The sequence below is a fragment of the Ranitomeya variabilis genome, chromosome 5 (assembly GCF_051348905.1).
Source record: "Ranitomeya variabilis isolate aRanVar5 chromosome 5, aRanVar5.hap1, whole genome shotgun sequence".
NCBI lineage: Eukaryota > Metazoa > Chordata > Amphibia > Anura > Dendrobatidae > Ranitomeya > Ranitomeya variabilis.
Genome location: NC_135236.1, coordinates 483,910,245 through 483,932,978, shown reverse-complemented (window position 1 = coordinate 483,932,978; position 22,734 = coordinate 483,910,245). Strand labels below are relative to the sequence as shown.

Here is a 22,734-nt window from a genome sequence, read left to right as displayed (position 1 = left end):
ACTCCCTCCATAAGTTTTCTATGGGATTAAGGTCTGAAGACTGGCTAGGCCACTCCATGACCTTAATGTGCTTCTTTTTGACCCACTCCTTTGTTGCCTTGGCTGTATGTTTTGGGTCATTTTCTTGCTGGAGGACCCAGCCACGACCCATTTTTAATGTCCTGGCGGAGGGAAGGAGGTTGTCACTCAGGATTTTACGGTACATGGCGCCATCCATTCTCCCATGGATGCGGTGAAGTAGTCCTGTGCCCTTAACAGAGAAACACCCCCAAAACATAATTGTTTGTGGCGACAGTGTTCTTTGGGTCATGGGCAACATTTCTCTCCCACCAAACATGATGAGTTGAGTTAATGCCAAAGACCTCATTTTTTGTCTCATCTGACCACAGCACCTTCTCCCAATCACTCACAGAATCATCCATGTGTTCATTGGCAAACTTCAGACGGGCCTGCACATGTGCCTTCTTGAGCAAGGGAACCTTGCGGGCACTGCAGGATTTTAACCCCTTCATGACCTTGGGACTTTCCATTTTTCCGTATTCGTTTTTTGCTCCCCTCCTTCCCAGAGCCATAACTTTTTTATTTTTCCGTCAATATGGCCATGTGAGGGCTTATTTTTTGCGGAACGAGTTGTACTTTTGAACGACATCATTGGTTTTACCAATGTCGTGTACTAGAAAATGGGAAAAAATTCCAAGTGCAGTGAAATTGCAAAAAAAGTGCAATCCCACTCGTGTTTTTTGTTTGGCTTTTTTGCTAGGTTCACTAAATGCTAAAACAGACCTGCCATTATGATTCTCCAGGTCATTATGAGTTCATAGACACCAAACATGTCTACTTTATTTTTTTATCTAAGTGGTGAAAAAAATTCAAAATTTTGCTTAAAAAAAAAAAATTGTGGCATATTCTGGTACCCGTAGCGTCTCCATTTTTCGTGATCTTGGGTCGGGTGAGGGCCTATTTTTTGCACGCCGAGCTGACGTTTTTAGTGATACCATTTTGGTGCAGATATGTTCTTTTGATCACCCGTTATTGCATTTTAATGCAATGTCGCGGCGACCAAAGAAACGTAATTCGGGCGTTTCGAATTTTTTCTCGCTACGCCGTTTAGCGATCAGGTTAATCCTTTTTTTTTATTGATAGATCGGGCGATTCTGAATGCGGCGATACCAAATATGTGTATATTTGATTTTATTTTTATTGTTTTATTTTGAATGGTGCGAAAGGGGGGTGATTTAAACTTTTATATATTTTTTTTATTTATTTCATATTTTTTTAAACATTCTTTGTTTACTTTTTCCATGCTTCAGTAGCCTCCATGGGAGTCTAGAAGCTGGCACAACTGGATCGGCTCTGCTACATAGAGGCGAAGCATAGATCGCCTCTATGTAGAATTACAGGCTTGCTATGAACACCGACCACAGGGTGGCGCTCACAGCAAGCCAGCACCAGCAACCATAGAGGTCTCAAGGAGACCTCTGGTTGTTATGGCGACGCATCGCTGACCCCCGATCATGTGACGGGGGTCGGCAATGAGCGCATTTCCAGCCAGATGGCCGGAAGCGGTAGTTAAATGCCGCTGTCAGCGTTTGACAGCGGCATTTTAGTTAATAGCGGTAGGTGAATCGCGATTCCACTCGCCGCTATTGCGCGCACATGTCAGCTGTTTAGAACAGCTGACATGTCGTGGCTTTGATGTGGGCTCACCGCCGTAGGCCACATCAAAGCAGGGGATCTGACCTCAGACGTACTATCCCGTCCGAGGTCAGAAAGGGGTTAAACCTTTACGGCGTAATGTGTTACCAATGGTTTTATTGGTGACTGTGGTCCCAGCTGTGTTGAGATCATTAACATGTTTTCCCCGTGTAGTTTTAGGCTGGTCTCTCGCCTTCCTCATGATCAAGGATACCCCACAAGGTGAGATTTTGCATAGTTCCCCAGATTGATGTTTGATTGACAGTCATTTTGTATTTCTTCCATTATCTTACTATTTCACTAACAGTTGTTTCCTTATCACCCAGCATCTTACATATGGTTTTGTAGGCCATTCCAGCTTTGTGCAGGTCTATGATCTTGTCCCTGACATCCTTCCAAAGCTCTTTGGTCTTGCCCATGTTGTAGAGGTTAGAGTCTGACTGATTAATTGAGTCTGTGGACAGGAGTCTTTTATAAAGGTGACTATGTAAGACAGCTATCTTTAATGCAGGTAACGAGTTGATTAGGAAAGTCTAACTGGTCGGTAGGAGCCAGAATTCGTAATGGTTGGTAGGTGATCAAATACTTATTTCTCACTGCAAAATGCAAATAAATTTATATAATTTATACAATGTGATTTTCTGTTTTTTTATTTTTGATATTCCATCTCTCAATGTGAAAATTAACCTACCATTAAAATTATAGACTGTTCTTTGTCAGTGGGCAAACGTTCAAAATGAGCAATGGATCAAATAATTATTTCCTTCACTGTATGTCCCGGGGGTGACAGATTCCCTTTAACTTTGCTCGAAGGCTCTTAAGCTGCCGAGCCACCAGCTCTCATAGGTTTATGCTCTTTCATTTATTGTCCTACTAATCATAAGCATGTGAAATTTGTTTTAGTATTTCAATAAAAGCCTCTACTTCATGAATCAAGACCAAAAATGACTCTATTTCACTTGTGCATCATTATTCCCCTTCAGCAATATTCAGTTATCCTTAGCTTTTTGTATGTAGTAATAAGTGACGTATCTCAGTACCTGTTCCAGATCCATTCTATGTATTTCACCGATGCAGGTTCTGGCCCATCGAGGAGGACACTGGACATTACTACAGAACGTGGGTCGAGTACTATGGAACCTTGTACTTGAAATACAGTTAATGACTAAAAAATGTGATGCAAGTAAAGGATTCTGTCCCATAACAAGAAATCTCCTGAACAGTGAAATGTGGACACCTTTTTATTTTGCAGCAGACATGTTACTTGATATGATAGTCATATTACAAAACACTGGATCACTTCAGGTAATTTTTCTGTCAGTATTCTATATCTGAGACATTGCCATCATTCCTTTGCTTTATTTTATATCTGCGGTAATGTTAACTAAATTGTTCACTTTGCTTAAGCCTTTTATCCTGACTTAGCTAAGTTAGGCTCAGTCCAAACTCAGATACTTATAGCATATCTGCAGTGGACGGTCTATTACCTCTGTTCACCAGATATTTTCACAAAAATAAGACATTCCCTGAAAATAATTCCTAGCATGATTTTACAGGATTTTTGGAGTAACGTATATACTCGAGTATAAGCTGAGATTTTCAGCCCATTTTTTTAGGCTGAAAGTGCCCCTCTTGGCTTATACTCCAGTCATTCTCCTAGGGGGTCGGCGGGGGAGGGGGAGCGGCAGGAGTGGCTGCTGTCACATCATACTCACCTGCTCCCAGCGTGGTCACTGCACGTCCCTGCTTCTCAAATGGTCTCTGGCACCTGCAGCTCTTCCTGTGTTCAGCTGTCACGTGGTACTGCTCATTAAAGTAATGAATATGGACGCACCTCCACTCCCATAGACATGGTGCGCATATTCATTACTTTAATGAGCGGTACCATGTGACCGCTGAACACAGGAACAAGCTGCCGGCATGTGCCAGAGACCATCGGAGAAGCAGGGACCGCTCCAGGAGGGTGAGTATGACAGGAGAGGGTGAGCCATGCGATATTCACCTGTCCCCGTTCCACCACCGGGCTCTGTCTTCTGCTTCTTGTGGCTGTAACGTTCAGGTCAGAGGGTGCAATAACATGTTTAGTGCTCTCCCTCTGCTTGAACAGTCACTGCGGAGGTGAATATTGCTAGTGCCGGGGGCCTGAGCCAGCGGCGACCCCGGCACCTGGCCCCCATAGTGCTCCGGTGTCCCCGCCTGCTCAGGACACCGGACTCGGCGCCCAACGATGAGAGGTGAGTATGTCATTTTGTTTATTTTTTTATTGCAGCATATGAGGCATATTATTCTATGGAGCATCCTATAGGGCCTTCAACATGTATGGAGCAGCATATGGGGCATATTATGCTATGGAGCATCTTATGGGGCCATCAACCTTTATGGAGCATTATATGGGGCATATTATTCTATGGAGCATCTTGTGGGGCCATCATTAACCTTTGTGCAGCATTATATGGAGCATATTTTAATATGGAGCATCTTATGGGGCATTATTAACCTTTGTGCAGCATTATATGGGGTGTATTTTGTATGGAGAATCTTATGGGGCCCATCATGAACTGTATGGAGCATTATATGGGGCTCCTGATTCGATATGCATATTCAAAAACATTTAACCTACTGATGTCTCAATCAATTTTACTTTAATTGGTATCTATTTTTATTTTTAAAATTTACCAGTAGCTGCTGCATTTCCCACCCTAGGCTTATACTCGAGTCAATAAGTTTTCCCAGTTTTTTGTGGGTCTCGGCTTATACTCGGGTCGGCTTATACTCGAGTGTATATGGTATATTTGAAATATAAGCCCTACGCCAAAAATAAACCCTAGTTATGGTGAAGGGTGGCATTGGGGGGGGGGTAGGGGGTGAAGACTGGGCAAATGCCCAGGGTCTCCACTTTCTTAGGGGCTTCAACATTTTTATTCCAAGGTTAAGACCACATAAGCACCTTTTGTGACATCATGGTCTTTTAAACTGCGGGAATGTAGAGGAACTGAAGACGTGACAGACTGATTTACAGAGCTAGCGTTAGGTGGAAGGGGGAGAAAAAAGGGCAGTTTCTCATGGCCCTCACTCTCCTATTGGACCTCAGCGTTTTTATTCTGAAGTTAATGACTGCTTCAGCACATTTGGTGACATCACGGTCATGTGATGCCATTGCACAGCTCAGTGACAGTTCTGATTGGAGGGAGAGAGCAGTTATCCAGGCCTGTGTGTGCACAGTTTAATGAGAGTTGTCTAGTGTTGATAATGGTGCTGATGCTCAACCATCATACTAACAGTCCCAAGGGCTAATCTTCTGCTTTGCTGTTTGTATCAGATACATTCTGCATTTAGCCTAGGGACTGTTGCAGGAGCAGGGAGAGTGGAAGAATACAGCCTCTGAGCAGAGCTTAGGGCTTTGCAGTCTGTTGCTAAAAATATAGCTGCTGCACATGACCACATTCTTGTTTTTGGGGGGTGGGGGTAAATTGACTATATTGTCATCCAGTGGTATGTAACACTTCAAGAAAGTGTTCAAAAAATTTTCTAGATTCAATTTGTTATCCATAGAGTATTTTGTGCTTTGTTTTACATTGTTATACACGGTGGTATATAACACACCACAAAAGCATTGAAACATTTTTATGGATTGAATTTGTCATCCATAGAGTATTGCATGCTTTGTGTTACATTACAGTGGTATTATTAAACTCCAAAAAACGCTTCCAGCATTATTGCCAGCAACACCCAGTCTTCCACATGGTCCAGTCTCACCAGCCAACAGCTTGAATCTCTTAAACCTCACCCTGATCCTCCTTCCTTCCATCATGTTGAGTACCAGGATACCAGTGATCCCACACTAGGACACTCAGTGGAGCTCTTTACAACATAATTTCTTGATTGTGGCCTCTTATCCTGCATGTTCGAAGAGGGACAGGAGGAGATGCTGTTAAATGATGCACAAAACTTAGAGCAGCCACGACCACAAAAAGATGATGGTGTGGAACGGCAAGTTTTGTCTAAGGAGATAGATAATGATGAGACAGCTGCCGATAAGTCAGGTTGTTAAGTCACCAAGTCAGGAGGACCAGTGTGCGGCAATGTAAGACATGGTGGTGGATGATGAAGTCACCGACCCACCCTGGGAAGCTGGCATGCAGAGCGAGGCCAGCAGCGCTGAGGGGGAGGGATTGGCAGCACTGAAACAGGCAGGAAGAGGCAGTGGAGTGACCAGAGGGAGAAGGTGGGCTACTTTTCCTCAAAGCACCAACACTCGTAAATTACTCCGTCTAAGACTTAGGTGTGTTCTCCAGTCTGGGACTTTTTTTAAGGGAGTTCTGAAACAAAAAAATGGTCATTTACAGCGGGTAATACCACTGCCTATTTCTCTGTGTTAGGTGCTTCCCAATCCCCTGTCCATGACACTTGCGCAGATGCCTCTCACCCTGCACCTGTCCTTGCACATTCTGAGGCACCATCATCAATCACTGAAAAAATCTTGTCCCAGCACATCGTTCATTTGTCCCTACCCCATGCATTGGAATGAAAAAGAAAGTTCCCAGCCACCCACCAACAAGCCAAACACCAAATAGTCATATTTCCAGGCTGCTTGCCATGGAAATTTTATCTTTCAGGCTTGTAGACACAGAAGATTTCCGCTGACTCAAGGCCACAGCCGTCCCTCAGTACTCTGTCCCCATCTTCCACTTTTTCTGTCAGAGTGGGTTCCCCACCTTGTACCAGTACGTGTCCAGGAATATGACCTGTGCCCTTACCAATGCAGTTACTGGTATTGTACACTTAACGACCAACACGTGAACAAGTGCTTGTGGCCAGGTAGGCTACATTTCCCTGACGTTACACTGGGTTAAGTATCTGGAGGCCAGGGCCGAGTCCTGCCCTGGCACTGAACATGAGAATTGCTGGCCCTATTTTGATCAGGGTTTTTCCTCACCTTCTACAGCAGTTCCTCCTGTTCCTCCTCATCCTCTATCTCCAATTTGGTATCTCAGAGCACATTGTCTGCATCAACTGGAAGCTGTGCAGCACTGCCTCTGCTTAAACTAATTTGTCTAGTAGAGAAACCGCACACTTCTGTCTGGTTTGTTATTCATTTCACTAACTTTGCCGATCTGTGGCTCTCGCCACTGAGCCTCCATACAGGCATGATCGTGTGTGATAAGGGCCTTAACCTGGTGACAGCTGTGAAGCTTGGCAAGCTCACACACGTGCCATGCTTGGCTCACATGCTCAATATGGTGGTTCAGGGGGGCGTGGCCTGGCTTTTGATGGCGCAGGTCGCATAACGCGGGAGCTCCGTACCCAGGACACCCTTAGCAGCTCATAGCGGCGCACGAACGGCACCTTCCCTCCTAAAACTCCCCACACCGCCTCCTTACCGGTCGGTGAGTACATGGGGAAGTCTAAAGCCAGCACTGGGGACCCGTCCAGGCATATTGTGGACTTCTTTGCGGCCTCCTCCCCACAGCCCCAGATATCCAAGATGGCGCCGCTGTCTCCCAGGTCCTCCCGGGCGGCACGCCGAGGCTCTCAATCCTCTGCCTCAAGCGCTGCGGAGACCGACCTCCCTGATGCTCCGGTCACTGCATCGCTTCTCAGGGACATGCTGGGAGACCTCCGGACCTACCTACAAGAGGACATGCGCTCCATGATGGCGGAGCTCAGGGGGGAGGTTGAAGAGTTGGGGAGTCGCACTGACCATTTAGAAAATAAAATGTCTGAGCTGGTGGCCTCTCACAATGACCTCTGGGAAGCTCACGACAATCTGCATTTACTGGCTACAAAGATACATGCCAAAACCTTGGACCTTGAGGACAGATCTAGAAGGAACAATGTCAAACTTAGAGGCATTGCAGAATCGGTGGGGGCTGATGAACTTAAAGCCTTCCTACAAGACTTTGTTATTTCTGTCCTCCCGCTTTACTCTAAAGATGACATCGTAATTGACCGCATACATCGGATCCCCAAACCCCCAAGTCTGGACCCCTCAATCCCTAGGGACGTTCTAGCTCGCATTCACTTCTTTGTTATGAAGGAGGAGTTCTTACAAGCCCTGAGAGCAAAACCGTCGGTGCCTGATCGCTTCGCAGCTGTTGCTGTTTTCCCGGATTTATCCCCAGGAACTCTGGCCCTGCGCAGGGCATTTTTGCCTTATACCACTATTCTGAGGGAAAAAGGTATTTTATATCGCTGGGGATTCCCCACCAAGCTCTGCATCCGCAAAGAAGGATCAACTACTACGTGTCTGACTCCATCACAAGCAGCCAAGACTCTGTCGCAGTGGGGCCTTGATCCTCCTGGACCCCCTCCTACTACTGCTTCCTCCAAAGCTAAAGGACCTGTCCCTCAAAGACGCCGTATCTCCCCTGATTTGAAGGTCGCCTGAAGTGTTAACTCTCTCCTTTTCCTGGTTGGAAAATTTTTTTTTTCCTTTTCCCGCACAATTCTAGTTCTTTTTTTCTTTTATCTTTCTTTTTTGCTGACTTTTTTGCTGAGATTGGTCCTTGGTTGGTCCTTCCTCAGCTTATTGCCCCATAGGTGATTTGTTTGCTGTTTTCACCTTGGACTCAGGAACTCCCTGAATGGTCCTTTGTTGTATTGTTTGGTTAATGTTTGTCTGGTTCTCCCTCCCCACGTCTTTCCCTCCTCCTTCCCGTCATCTCAGATCGCTCTTACATGGTAGCGCATATCGCTATTGTACTTTGATCATAAGTTTATATATCCTTATTTGCAATTTTATAATTGTTTATTATGAGTGTTTCGTTATATTCTGTTAACGTTAATGGCCTTAACTCTCCCGGTAAGAGATCACTTGTTTGGCGCCAGCTTGCTAAGACCAAGCATGATATTATATGTTTACAGGAAACACATTTACTAGAACAAGACAATGTAAGAATGTATTCAAACCTATACCCTCATCAATTTTTCGCAAATGGGAACTCCAAAAAAGCTGGGGTGGCTATCTTTTTTAGTAAGGCCAATTCTTTTCAGCTTCGTAGTTCTGTGGTTGACCCTGCGGGCAGATACATTATAATTTTATGTCTAATCAACAATACTCCCTACACCATCGCCTCTGTATATGGACCAAACGTTGGTCAAGCTAAGTTTTTGAACACGTTCTTCTCAACACTAGGAAATTTTCAGCACGGTTATAAATTAGTCGCCGGAGACTTTAATATCCCAGTTTCTAAAAATTGGGACTGCTCATCGTCTTCTGTCTCTAGGGGTGAGGCAGGCCACCTGATTAACTCCTGTAATCTCCATGACATTTGGAGATATCTTCATTGTAATGAGAGAGACTACACGTTCTGGTCGCCTCGCCACGCTTCCTATAGCAGAATTGACTATATCTTGGTAGACGACGTAGCCCTTCCTCACAGTATCTCTGCGTCTATAGGTAATATCACCTGGTCTGATCATGCCCCAGTGTCACTTACTCTTAAAGATCCTCTTGCAATCAGACCCCCTTCACACTGGCGCCTTAATACCCATCTCCTTTCTGAGCAGGCGAACTCCTCACAAATTGAACACTCTCTGCAAGAATTCTTTACTTTTAATGACTCCGTGGATGTGCGTGAAGACTCCCTTTGGTTTGCCCATAAGGCAGTAGCGCGTGGCCTTTTTATTAAAATGGCTGCGACAGCTAAACGCAGATTTAACTCGAACCTCCAATCTGCTTTGGCTGAAGTGGCCTTACGGGAATCCCACCACAAAGCTCACCCGTCTGCCCATTTATTTGCCAGTCTCTCTACTGCTCGCCTTCACCTCCGCCAGCTTCTCTTGCACAGGGCAGAAAATGCGTTAAGAAAGTCCAGGGCTAAATTTTACTCTATGGGGGATAGAGCCAGTACCTTACTGGCTAAACGCGTAAAAAAAAAGAAGCCCAATCTAAAATTCCCTATCTTCTTAAACCAGATGGTGCCCGTATTTACAATCCTATTCATATTGCGGAGGAATTTGCTTCATACTATGCCTCCCTATATAATCTTGACTCTGACCGAGACACCCCCCAACCTTCCCTAACCTCAATAACTGCCTTCTTAAGTAAAGCAAACCTCCCTGCAGTTAATGCGGAACAGTTATCTTTTCTTAATGCTCCCATTGAGGCTTCTGAAATTTCTCAAATAATTAGAGAATCTAAAAAACGGTCGGCCCCAGGCCCGGACGGGTTCCCCTTTTCATACTACTCTCAATTCCTCTCTATCTTATGCCCTTTTCTTTTACGTTTATTCAACTACTGGCGCTCAACCGGCTCTATTGTGAAAGAAGGATTGGAAGCATGTATTTCGACTCTTCCTAAACCTGGGAAGCCTACAACTTCTCCTGGTAATTTCCGCCCTATCGCCCTTCTAAACTGTGATATTAAAATCTATGCTAAAATTTGGGCTAATAGGTTAATGTCAGTCCTTCCGTCCTTGATTCACTCAGATCAGGTTGGCTTTGTCCCGGGTAGGCAGACCAGAGATGGCACGAGACGTCTGATTGATCTGCTGGATGTGGTGGAGAGGGGGAGGCTTCCTTGTGTGTTCCTATCTCTTGACGCGGAGAAGGCATTCGACAGAGTGCACTGGGGTTATATTGCTGCTACTTTGCACAAGTTTGGTCTTACTGGCCAAATTTTCTCTGTACTCTAAAGCATGTGCCTCTGTCCGTTCTGCCGGCTTCAAATCCCGTGTCTTCTCTATTTCGAATGGAACTCGGCAGGGTTGCCCCCTCTCCCCCATCGTTTTCGCTCTTGTTATGGAGCCCTTGGCAGCTGCTGTAAGACAATGTTCAGATGTTAAGGGCGTGTTGGTGGGATCTCACGAACATAAACTTGGCCTCTATGCGGATGATGTGGTATTGACCTGTTCTGCTCCTCTCCGTTCGCTGTCTACGGTTTCTTCTATTCTTTCTCAATTCGCCGAAGCCTCCTACTACAAACTTAATCTGTCTAAATCTACAATCTTCCCCTTATATATTTCTCCCCCCCTCCAACTCCAAATTCAAGCTAAGTACCCATTTATTTGGTCTCCTCTTGGTTTCACATATTTGGGCATACAAATCACCCATCTAAAAAACATAGTTCGTGTTAATTGTGACTCGACCCTTCTCGAAATTAAAAAAGAAATAGACCATTTTACTAGCTCTCACCTATCATGGATGGCTAGAATACAAGCGTCTAAAATGTTAATCCTTCCTAAACTAATTTATCTTTTTAGGTGTCTCCCTCTCTCTATTCCCTCCAAATATCTTTCTGCTTTTCAATCAGTTATTGACCGTTTTATTTGGAATAACAAACCCCATAGAGTAAAACGTTCCCTAATGACGCTCCCCTTCTCCAGAGGAGGTTTAGGAGTTCCTAGAATTCAGCTATATCACAAAGCTGCTCTTATAGAGCCCCTTAAAATCTGGTGGGAGGGGAATTCTTCTCTTCAGTGGTTTAATATAGAATCGCAATTTGCTCCTAGGGGATCCCTCAGACTTTTACTAGAACTTTGCCTACTCCATCCCTCTAATCGGGTCTCGTTCCTTAAAACAATCTCCTCCACTACTATAATCTGGGCAAAATTTTGTCCTACCCATATGCCACTCTTATTTAATTATATCTCTATTCAAGCACTGGAGAATGCGGTGAAGGGTCTGTCTCTCTCTTCCTGGGGGGACTGCGGGATACATCTGGTGACCGACCTTTATGACGAATCTGGTCTGAGGTCATTTTCGGAACTCTCTACTCGGTACAATCTGCCTCCCAAAGGCTTTTTTCAATATTTCCAAATTCGTAGCTTTTTGAAGCATCGAAACTTGTTTGATGTGTCCGCGCCCCCCCTGGGGGAGGAGACTCCTCTCCAGAGATTTTTTAGGCCAAATACCTTACTCCCACACGGCATTTCAATAGTTTATAAATCTCTCCTCTCGCATAACTTCTCGGATAGACTCCCCTTTATGTCCTCATGGGAAGCTGCTCTTTCGTTTGAAGCTCCCCTCAAAGATTGGAATTCGGCTATGCTACATTCCTCTAAATTCTCTTCGTGTCTCGGTCATCTAGAACAATCCAAAAAAATTCAACTTTTGTGGTATTTCACACCTGCTAAATTGGCCCGGTTTTATCCCGCAGTTTCTCCTCTTTGTTGGAGAAATTGCAATCTCTCTGGTTCGCTTGCTCATATGTGGTGGAATTGTCCTCGTGTGCAGCTTTTTTGGCGCCAGGTTGAAGGCATCCTCTCGGAGGTAATCCAAACCTCTGTTATCCTAACAGGCCCTTTGGCAGTTTTGGGTATATCGCTGATAGAGTTCCCACCTCCCCTACAACCCATTATATCTAATATTCTTGTTGCAGCTAGACTATGCATTGCAAAGCATTGGAGATCTCCGTCTGTCCCCTCAAGATCTGAATTAATTGCCAAAGTTAATCTCCACTTTTCCTATGAATCAATCACAGCTGACTGTCTTTCGAAAAAAAATAAGGTTCTCACTTGGTGGGATCCTTGGATTTCCTCGCCCTTCATTTCCTCCCCGAACCACCATTCTCTTCCTTCGTCTCGTTAATTAACATGTGCCTGAGCTTTGTTGCATTTGCATTTAGTGCTTGTGTATATTGATCTTTTGCTATATTGTGATCTCCGCATAGTGATCTGTACCCCCTTCCTCCCCTTCCCTTATACCTTGTATTTGTGTTTTATCTTTGTTATGCAATAAAAATTTGATTGGTTAAAAAAAAAATATGGTGGTTCAGCAGTTTCTGAAAACCTTCCCAGATTTGCCAGAGCTTCTTGACACGATATGCAGCATCAACGCCCATATCCGCAAGTCAGCTACAGCTGCCGCCGCTCTGGCAGTGCTGCAGCAGTGCATGCAAGTGCCCAAGTTCCAGCTCGCCGATTGATGTACAACGTCACTGTGGAGACACGGGAGTCGGCATGTGCCCCAGTCAGCTAGCCGAAACCGCATGGACCAAGGATCGCCCCACCAAACGTCCACTCTCCTTTTAACATGGGCATAACGCTACTCAGACAACACAGGGTGAGGGTAAAACAGTGTGGCAATACTTTATTTAACCACAAAATAGGCAGATAACATGTAGAACAGTCCTAGCAAAATACCCCAAGATGGTGCATATTAGTGTCTCACCCTTTCACTGACTGCCAGGATAATGGCAGCTGTTACTTCAGCGCTCCCAGAGTCGACTACCCCACGTGTGACACACACAGAGGACGTAAAGACAAGTGTAGGAAGATGACAGTCCATTCAGATACAAGCCCAGTTGACCCCAGGGTCACAACCTGGCTCCTCCGAACACATCCATGAAGACAGGCGGCCAGCGGGTCCCAATCCTGGCTTTCTCCAAACGTATCCATGGTTCACCGATGGTCAGTGGAGCAGATCTGTATCCTTCCAACCGGGGCCCAAAACTCCTTGGTTGTTTCCTGTAGAATGATAGATCTGTGACCCTCGTGATGGAGCGATGATATATTGGCAGCAGTCCTGGAGGGTCCCCTGGATGTTTGGATGTCTTGGTAGAATCTCTGGCTGTCTCTCTCTCTCTCTGTCTCTGTGCAGAAGCATGTAATTATTTTTATATTTAACAAGTGTCCTTCAGTCCAGCATCACAGATAAGGGGAAGAATGGTGATGACCAAATCACCTTCTTTGTTTATGTAATCTATTTGCATAGATTTTCCTCCTCTGTTTTAAAAATCAACAAACTATCTGGGCTAGACAATGTATAATTAGCAGGTCACTAGTCATCAAGGAAAATAGCACATTATGTTGCATCAAATATCCTCTTACAAGTCAATATTACAGGCTTGCACAAACAAAAGTCTGTTTTCTTGGCCAGAAAGAAATGCTTAAATAAATTCAAAAGCCAACATACAGATATCAGTCTATTCTTCGAGGTTTGCTCAAAATAGATGCCTGGTTAATTAAGATACAGTGCTGTGTCTTTACCGTCACCTCTGGCTGGAACTGCACATACTGGCAAGGCTTTGTGAGCAACAGAGGCCAGTTGTCGAATACAAACTCCAACATGTCCGTAGATATTCTGGGCAGCCTTTGCACATAACTGAAGAGTGGACATGGATGTCTGACATTTGTGCCGTTCTCCAAGACTTTGAGAACTCCATAAAGATGGTGAACAGCGATGACGCCATAATCAGCGCAACACTCCCGCTTCTGTGTCTACTTCTAACAGTTCCTGATCACAGTTAAAGCTGAAGCTTTGCATGCATACCAGGTGGAGCTAGATGAATAAATGAGACAGGAAAATATTAACCAATCCAGCCTCATCTCATCTGCTCAGCGCGGATTGCGTAACAATGAAGAGTTAGGGGCTGAGGAGTAGGAGAAGTGAGAGGAGCTGATTGCTAGCACAAAAGAGGCTACTACCCACACAAGCTTTGTCCCGTCTTTCTTACGTGGATGGGCTGAACAGGGGAATGAGGAGGAGGTGATGGAGAGTAATCATCATGTTGGAGACAGGAAAGTGTTGGCTTTAGGGTTCTTTGAACATATGGTCGACTTCTACTTCCTGAGGCAGAGAGGTCTACTAAAATGGTGCTATACCAGAAGGCCATTGTGGAAAATATGTTGAAAAAATTTGCATCAGATGACGCTAGCGGCTGATGGCAAGCTTCCTTGCGCAACCAAGCAGGAGAGGAGCGTGAGACACACACCATGCACAGAAGCGGTACATGTTCAAAGGCTTGGGCCAATTTCATGACATCCTCCCAGTGTTCAGGCCTTTGTGATCAGGTATTTTTGACCCCAGCCAACAAAACCAGCATACTTCGTGATTTTTCTGTGACCTGCAACTATTGGGTCTCAACGTTGGACAACTAGGCATGAGCTGTCCCTCTATGCCATGGAGATGTTGTGCTGTCCTGCCTTTTCTTGTCTGAGTGGGTTTTTAGTGCCGCCGGATTGGTCATAACAAACAGGCATTGTTGGCTGTCAACAGAAAATGCTGACAGGCTCATGCTCACTAAAAACGAACAAAGCCTGAATTAGCCCCGACTTTTCCACACCACCAAATGACAGCAGCAGATAAAGTGTTTATAAACTTCAATATTTGAATGAGGCCCTCCAGTTGTTGCCTTCAAGGGTCTATGGATGACTGAATGACCCTCATTGTATTTTCTTTCCTGGCTTTGCACTTTGTGCAAAGCCTTTGAGTGTAGGAGTATATCAACTAAACTTTGTTTAATTTTTTATGAGGCACTCCACTTGCTGCCTTCAAGGGTGTATGGATGACCCTATTTGTAATTTTTGGCAGGCTTTGCACTGTGTGCAGGGCTTTTATGAGTGTGGGAGTACTGCAGCTCTACTTTGTTCACAATATTTGAATGAGGCACTACTTTTGGTGCCTTCAGAGAGGTGTAGGGATGACCCTTGTAATTTTTGGCAGGTTTGAGTCTAGGAGTAATATTACATGACATTTTGAGCATAATGTGTATCTGAGTCCCTCTTCCATCTAATTTTTGGCAGTTCTTGCTTCCTTCATAAATTACACTGACATTTCCAATTAAAATAGATAAATCAAAATTTATTAAAAATGATAACAAATAAATAACTTATGGTTTACTTTAATTATTATGTTGTATATCCTTTTGCCTTATATGCAAGTCATTATACAGGAAAGAATATTTCTTAACATTTTATTCCCGCAAACTACAATTTCTTGTTGATTTTTAATGTTTTATTGTCAGCCCTTAAAATGGAATAACAGTGTGGCACCATTGTTTTCAGCAGTGATCTGGGAGTCAGAAATGCTTCCAGGGGTCTTCCCCATGCTGTTCTTCTTTGACTCAGTACTTTTTCCACCCATTTCAACATTTGCACTGCCACCCAAACCTCTTTATAGGATCTGCCAGAAAAATTATCAGATTTCCCATTGACTCTCATTATACTCCTTACTCAAAACGAGCATCTGAGCATTAGGAGTTGCTCGGTTCGAGAAACAAGCATCCAAGCATTTTAGTGCTGACTCATCACTAATAATGTTCTTAAATACATGTCAAAATCCACAATACACCACCTCAAACGGCGCAAGCTGAAGGTTTTACAATTGCCCGCACAGTCCCCTAATCTGAACATGATTTGAAAATCTGTGGCTGGACCTCAAAATAGCAATGCATGGAGGACAACTCATGAATCTCATAGAACTGGAAGAATTTTCCAAGGAAGAATGAATGAAAATCCCTCAAACAAGAATTGAAAGACTCTTGGCTGGATACAAAAATCACATACAAGTGTAATACTTTTAAAAGGGGGTACTACTAGGTACTAGCCATGCAGGGTGCATACAATTTTGCATGGGCCCATTTTCCTTTTTTAATTTTTAAAATGTAAAAAATTAAAATATGTACTGTATATTTTTTGCCTAAAATACAAAGGAAATGTGTCCTCTTTAATTTTAGGCCTGTTAGAGATCATTTCATCGTCAATTTGCTGAACTGTTCACCATAACAGTAATTTTGACCAGGGGTGCAAATTGTCTTTTCAGAGATGAAGAGGACTAGAACTCTAGTGCCACCTATTGGAAGTAGCAATCCTATCAGTCAATGTCGACCCTGTAACGAACCTCTCGGCATGCTTAACATGTCACTCTCTGCAAAGAGAAACGATACTACTTGGACCAGGGATGCACAAATTTTTACATGCCACGTTGTGTGCATGTGTGTGTATGTATAAACGTGTATGTGCAGTGTGTGAATACACATGTGTATGTGCAGTGTGTGCATATAAATGTGTATGTGCAGTGTGATAACATCATTATATTTTAATTAATGTTGATTTTTGTTTAAGAATAAATGTGGATTGCTGCTCATGGAAAAAAATAAAACATCCCATGAAAATAAGCCCTATCCCATCTTTTGGAGCAAAAAATAATGTGAGAGCCTGTCTTATTTTTTGGAAAACACGGTATTTGCGGGTCCTAAAGGCAGGTGTTATATAGGCCACAAATGTCACAATTGGATGAAAACCCTTTGACTTGTGACATCTTGCCAGAATGCTGAGGTTTAGAAAAGTATGTTTTCTCTTGATATTAACCTTCAAACGTCCAACAAAGCTATAACATATACTTGTAACCTCAAGTCTCTCAAAAAACACTAAAGAGTTTTAATTTGTATTTCATAAATCAATAGTATATTTAAAAATAAGCAACTTTGCAACAAACAGTTGGGTGAAAATGTTTGCCCCTTTTCTAAATTTCTATTCTTTTGCATGTTTGTCACACTTAAAAGTTTTAGATCACCAAACAAATTTAAATATTAGACAAAGATAACACGAGTAAACACAAAATTCAGTTTTTAAATGAAGGTCTTTATTATTAGGGGAAAAAGAAATATGTGTGAAAAAGTGATTGCCCACCTCATCCCTTAAAACATAAATTACCGTAAGTGTGGTTTATCACATATTTGGGAAGCTGAGTTTGAATTTCCTCAGGCCACATGCAGGCCTGATTATTGCCATACCTGTTCTCATTTAAGAAATCATTTAAATTGGACCCGCCTGACAAAGTGAAGTAGACCAAAACATCCTCAAAAGCTAGATATGCCATGATCCAAAGAAATTCTGAAACCAATAAGAAACAAAGTAATTGAGAGCTATCAGTTTGGAAAAGGTTATGACTCATAAAGCCATTACACAAGCTTTGGGATTCCAGTGAACCACAGTAAGAGCCATTATCCACAAATGGTGAAAACATGGAACAGTGGTGAACCTTCCCAGGAGTGGCCGGCTCACCAAAATAACCCTAAGTGTGCAGCGACAACTCATCCAAGAGGCCACAAAATACCCTATAACAACATACTGTACATAACTGCAGGCCTCAGTTAAGGTCAGTGTTCATGACTCCACCATAAGAAGAGACTGGGCAAAAATGTCCTGCATGGCAGCGTTCCAAGATGAGAACCACTGGCGAGCAATAAGAACATAAAGGCTTGTCTCAGTTTTGCCAGAAAGCATCTTGATGATCTCCAAGACTTTCGGGGGAATATTCTGTGGACCGACGAGACAAAAAGACAAAAGTTGAGATTTTTGGAATGTGTATGTTCCATTACATCTGTTGTCAAAGTAACACAGCATTTCAGAAAAGGAACATCATACCAACAGTAAAATATGGTAATGGTAGTGTGATGATCTAGGGCAGTATTGCTACTTCTGGACCTGGAAGACAAACCAGCAAGTCCATCTCTTAATGGCTTAAGAAAAACAAACAAAATTATGACTTTGTTGTGGCTTAGTCAAAGTCCTGACCTTAATCCGTTTGAGATGCTGTGGCATGACCTGAAAAATGTGGTTCATGCTTAGAAACCCTGCAATGTGGCTCAATTACAGCAATTCTGCAAAGATGAGTGGGACACAATTCCTCGAGCATTGTAAATGACTCATTGCCAGTTCTAGCACATACTAACATGTTCCTCATCATAGAGACAGACTGTTTGCGCTTTGGGGTGGCCTGTATGCAGGACTTTCCTTGGTTACTCTGGCTTAGGCAGCTAACATAGAAAAATTGAGAAAAACATACCATAAGGAAACAGCCTTACCAAAACCTGTCAAATGACAAATGCACTGCAGGATGCAGCAGGCCCCCCACTAATAAAGACAGTGGCAACACAGGTGCAAACTACTGATAGAAACAGCCACCCACAAACCTAACAGATTATGAAGGGGTTGGGTGCCTAGAAGGAAAAATGCACACTAATGAGGCTTGCGTAGAACTCCAGTCACACAGGTGTGTGTGATGCAAAGTGTCCAGCCTATTGATGACGCCCATAGTATTAACAGGCGGGCTGCCCAACACTATATACATGCACCCCATAGGGACAGACACCCTAGTACACCAAGCCAACAATATGGGGCCTGGCTGCATCCTGCAGTAAATGATAAAAAGTGCAATAAAAGATGAAAAAAATTAATGCATATGATAAATAATAATATAATAATAATAATAATATTTATATAGCGCCAACATATTCCGCAGCGCTTTACAACTTATAGAGGGGACTTGTACAGACAATAGACATTACAGCATAACAGAAATCACAGTTCAAAACAGATACCAGGAGGAATGAGGGCCCTGCTCGCAAGCTTACAAACTATGAGGAAAAGGGGAGACACGAGAGGTGGATGGTAACAATTGCTTTAGTTATTTGGACCAGCCATAGTGTAGGGCTCGGGTGTTCATCTAAAGCTGCATGAACCAGTTAACTTCCTAAGTATGTAGCAGTACAGACACAGAGGCTATTGACTGCATAAAGTGTATGAGAACATGATGCGAGGAACCTGATTATGTTTTTTTTTTTTTTTTTTTATTTTAATTAGGCCACACAGGGATAGTTAGGTTAATGCGTTGAGGCGGTAGGCCAGTCTGAACAAATGCGTTTTTAGGGCACGCTTAAAACTGTGGGGATTGGGGATTAATTGTATTAACCTGGGTAGTGCATTCCAAAGAATCGGCGCAGCACGTGTAAAGTCTTGGAGACGGGAGTGGGAGGTTCTGATTATTGAGGATGCTAACCTGAGGTCATTAGCGGAGCGGAGGGCACGGGTAGGGTGGTAGACTGAGACCAGAGAGGAGATGTAGGGTGGTGCTGAGCCATGGAGTGCTTTGTGGATGAGGGTAGTAGTTTTGTACTGGATTCTGGAGTGGATGGGTAGCCAGTGTAATGACTGGCACAAGGTAGAGGCATCGGTGTAACGGTTGGTGAGGAATATGATCCTGGCAGCAGCATTCTGGACAGATTGGAGCGGGGAGAGTTTGGTAAGAGGGAGGCCGATTAGTAGAGAGTTACAATAGTCCAGACGAGAATGAATAAGTGAGACAGTAAGAGTTTTTGCAGAGTCGAAAGTAAGAAAAGGGCGAATTCTAGAAATATTTTTGAGATGCAGATAAGAAGAGCGAGCCAGTGATCGGATGTGGGGGGTGAATGAAAGCTCGGAATCAAGGATGACCCCAAGGCAGCGGGCATGTTGCTTGGGAGTAATGGTGGAACCACACACGGATATGGCAATGTCAGGCAAAGGTAGGTTAGTAGAGGGAGAGATCACGAGGAGTTCAGTTTTTGACAGGTTAAGCTTCAGATAGAGGGAGGACATGATGTTAGAGACAGTGGTAAGACAATCACTGGTGTTTTCTAAGAAGGTCGGAGTGAAAGCTGGAGAAGAGGTGTATAATTGGGTGTCGTCAGCATAGAGATGGTACTGGAAACCAAATCTGCTGATTGTTTGTCCAATAGGGGCAGTATACAAAGAGAAGAGGAGGGGGCCTAGGACTGATCCTTGAGGAACCCCAACAGTAAGGGGAAGGTGAGAGGAGGAGGAACCAGCAAAACATACAGTGAAGGATCGGTCAGAGAGATAGGAGGAGAACCAAGAGAGAACGGTGTCCGTGATGCCGATGGAGCGGAGCATAGTGAGGAGGAGCTGATGATCCACAGTGTCGAATGCTGCGGAAAGATCCAAGAGAATTAGCATGGAGTAGTGACCATTAGATTTAGCTGTTAGTAGGTCATTATAGACTTTAGTGAGGGCAGTTTCAGTAGAGTGTAAAGAGCGGAAGCCAGATTGAAGAGGGTCGAGAAGAGAGTTATCTGAGAGATAGCGGGTAAGACGGGAGTGGATCAGGCGTTCCAGGAGTTTAGAGATGAAGGGAAGATTAGAGACAGGTCTATAATTAGTGGCACAGTTTTGGTCGAGGGAGGGTTTTTTAAGTAATGGATGTATGATGGCATGCTTAAATGAGGAGGGAAAAATACCGGAAGTGAGGGAAAGGTTGAATATTTTTGTTATGTGAGAGGTGACAGCCGGGGAAAGGGACTGGAGGAGATGTGACGGAATGGGGTCACTGGTGCAAGTGGTCGGGCGAGAAGATGCAAGGAGCCTGCTTACTTCTTCTTCTGTAACTGGTTCAAAGTCAGAGAGTGAACTAGGTGCAGTGGGGGAGGGAGGACAGTGCCTGGTATGAAGAGATTGGGAGATGATTTCCTGTCGAATGTGGTCAATTTTTTCTTTGAAGTAATTGGCCAGATCGTCAGCGCGGAGATCTGTGCATGGGGCCTGCTCTCTTGAGTTGAGTAGGGACTGGAAAGTGTCGAAGAGACGTTTAGGGTTATTGGACAGCGAGGTGATGAGGGTGTTGAAATAGGTTTGTTTGGAGAGGTGAAGGGCAGAGTTGTATGTTTTTAGCATGAACTTATAATGGATGAAATCTTCGGGTAGATTAGATTTTTCTCCACAGACGTTCGGCGCACCTGGAGCACCGCTGCAGGAAACGTGTTTGCAGCGTGTGCCACGGTTGTCGTCGTCTGTGTCGAGTTGCTCTATGTATAGGAGGAGCAGCTTCATCCAGGGCACTTTGCAGGGTTTCATTGTAATGCTTCAGGGCAGAATCAGGACATGAGATGGAGGAGATTGGGGCCAATGAGGACTGCAAGTTTTTCATAAGTTTCTGGGTGTTAATGGCCTGTATGTTTCTACAAGTGTGGAAAGTGGGGGTGACCTGAGCAGGGTGGCAGTTCTTGATAGAGAATGAAAGAAGGTTGTGGTCAGGGAGAGGGGAGTTTGTGAAATCATCCACTGAGCAGAGCCGGGAGAAGACCAAGTCAAGGGAATTTCCATCTTCATGCGTTGGAGAGTTAGTATGCTGCGAGAGGCTGAAAGAGGAGGTTAGAGATAAAAGGTGAGAAGCAGATGGGGAGAGGGGAGAAGCAATGGGGATGTTGAAATCACCCATGATAAGGGTGGGGGTGTCACAGGAGAGAAAGTGTGGAAGCCAGGTGGCAAAATGATCCAGGAACTGATGAGAGGGGCCAGGAGGACGATACACCACCGCCACTCGCATGGATAAGGGGACATTGAGTCTGACAGCATGGACCTCAAAGGAAGGGAATACAAGTAAGGGTACTTGGGGGATAACTTGGAAGGTACATTTGGGTGAAAGGAGCAGACCAACGCCTCCACCTGCTCTGTTGTCCGATCTTGGGGTATGAGAAAAGTGTAGTCCACCATATGAGAGAGCAGCAGCAGCGGTGGTGTCTGACTGCTGGATCCAGGTTTCAGTAAGAGCCAGGAGATTAAGAGAATTAGAAAGGAAGAAGTCATGAATGAAGGAGAGTTTATTACACACAGAGCGAGAATTCCAAAGAGCACAATTGAAAGAGACAGAAGGCATGCATGGAATATTAATGAGGTTAGAGGGGTTTCTGGGTGTAGTAATTGGGAGGTTTGACTGGCTATAACATGGGGGGGCCGGGGTTTGGAGAGATGTCTCCAGCGACTAGGAGAAGGAGGATAGAAAGAGTGAGCAGATGGTTAAGTGATTTGTGAGAGCGTCCCTTGTGTTGGATGGTGGGACTGAATGGATCTGCGCTGTTAAGCAATGTGAACAGAGCATGAGTGCTATACATAGGAGAGGCAAGGACAGAGGGGCCGATATGGATGGAGTTTAAAGAGTTTATGCATGGGCGGTGAGTGAATGCAGCAGCCAGGATATAGATTATACAGATACATATGGTGAGTATTTGTTCTGTTTCAAGTGAATAGGGAATAGGTTTAGTTTTTCTTACCTGTCTCCTGCCCTGTCTAACTGCCATGTTATAACTGCTGCATACTTAGAAAAAAAATACTTTGAATAAAAGTACACGAATAATAGTGCACGAATGCACCCCTGCATGAATGCATCCCCAAGCTATGTCTACATTTATAGAAGGCTAGCTCTTAGATCTCACTTTTTTTTTTTTTCTCTCCCCCTCTAATTACCAATCAATCTAACTCAGTTGAGAAAACAGGACACAATAAATGTAGTGATCAGATAAACAAATGTCCAGGTCTACATGGATCATAAACCCCTTTGAAACAGATTATGTGATCTCTCTACATAGGGACAAGCAAAAGTGAGTTAAATATCTATAAACACAAACAAATGCGTAATAACATGACTAACATATATAGCTATGTGCAGGATTCAATGCCGAAGATAGAATGACTCAGATACCATTCAGGCTCCTTGCTGTCAGGGAATGGAGCAATAGACATGCAGGATATTTCAGTTCAG

General features: G+C 44.0%; 1 protein-coding gene across 3 annotated transcripts in view; it reads left to right on the top strand.

The window, feature by feature from the left end:
* The window catches only part of CFAP54 (cilia and flagella associated protein 54), a 615,020-nt gene that overhangs the window by 308,093 nt on the left and 284,193 nt on the right, over positions 1–22,734 (top strand). For all 3 annotated transcript variants that reach the window (XM_077265522.1, XM_077265521.1, XM_077265523.1), the window contains one exon: positions 2,773–3,000. In XM_077265522.1, the coding sequence (XP_077121637.1) occupies positions 2,773–3,000 (228 nt within the window). The remainder of the gene's footprint in view (positions 1–2,772; positions 3,001–22,734) is intronic.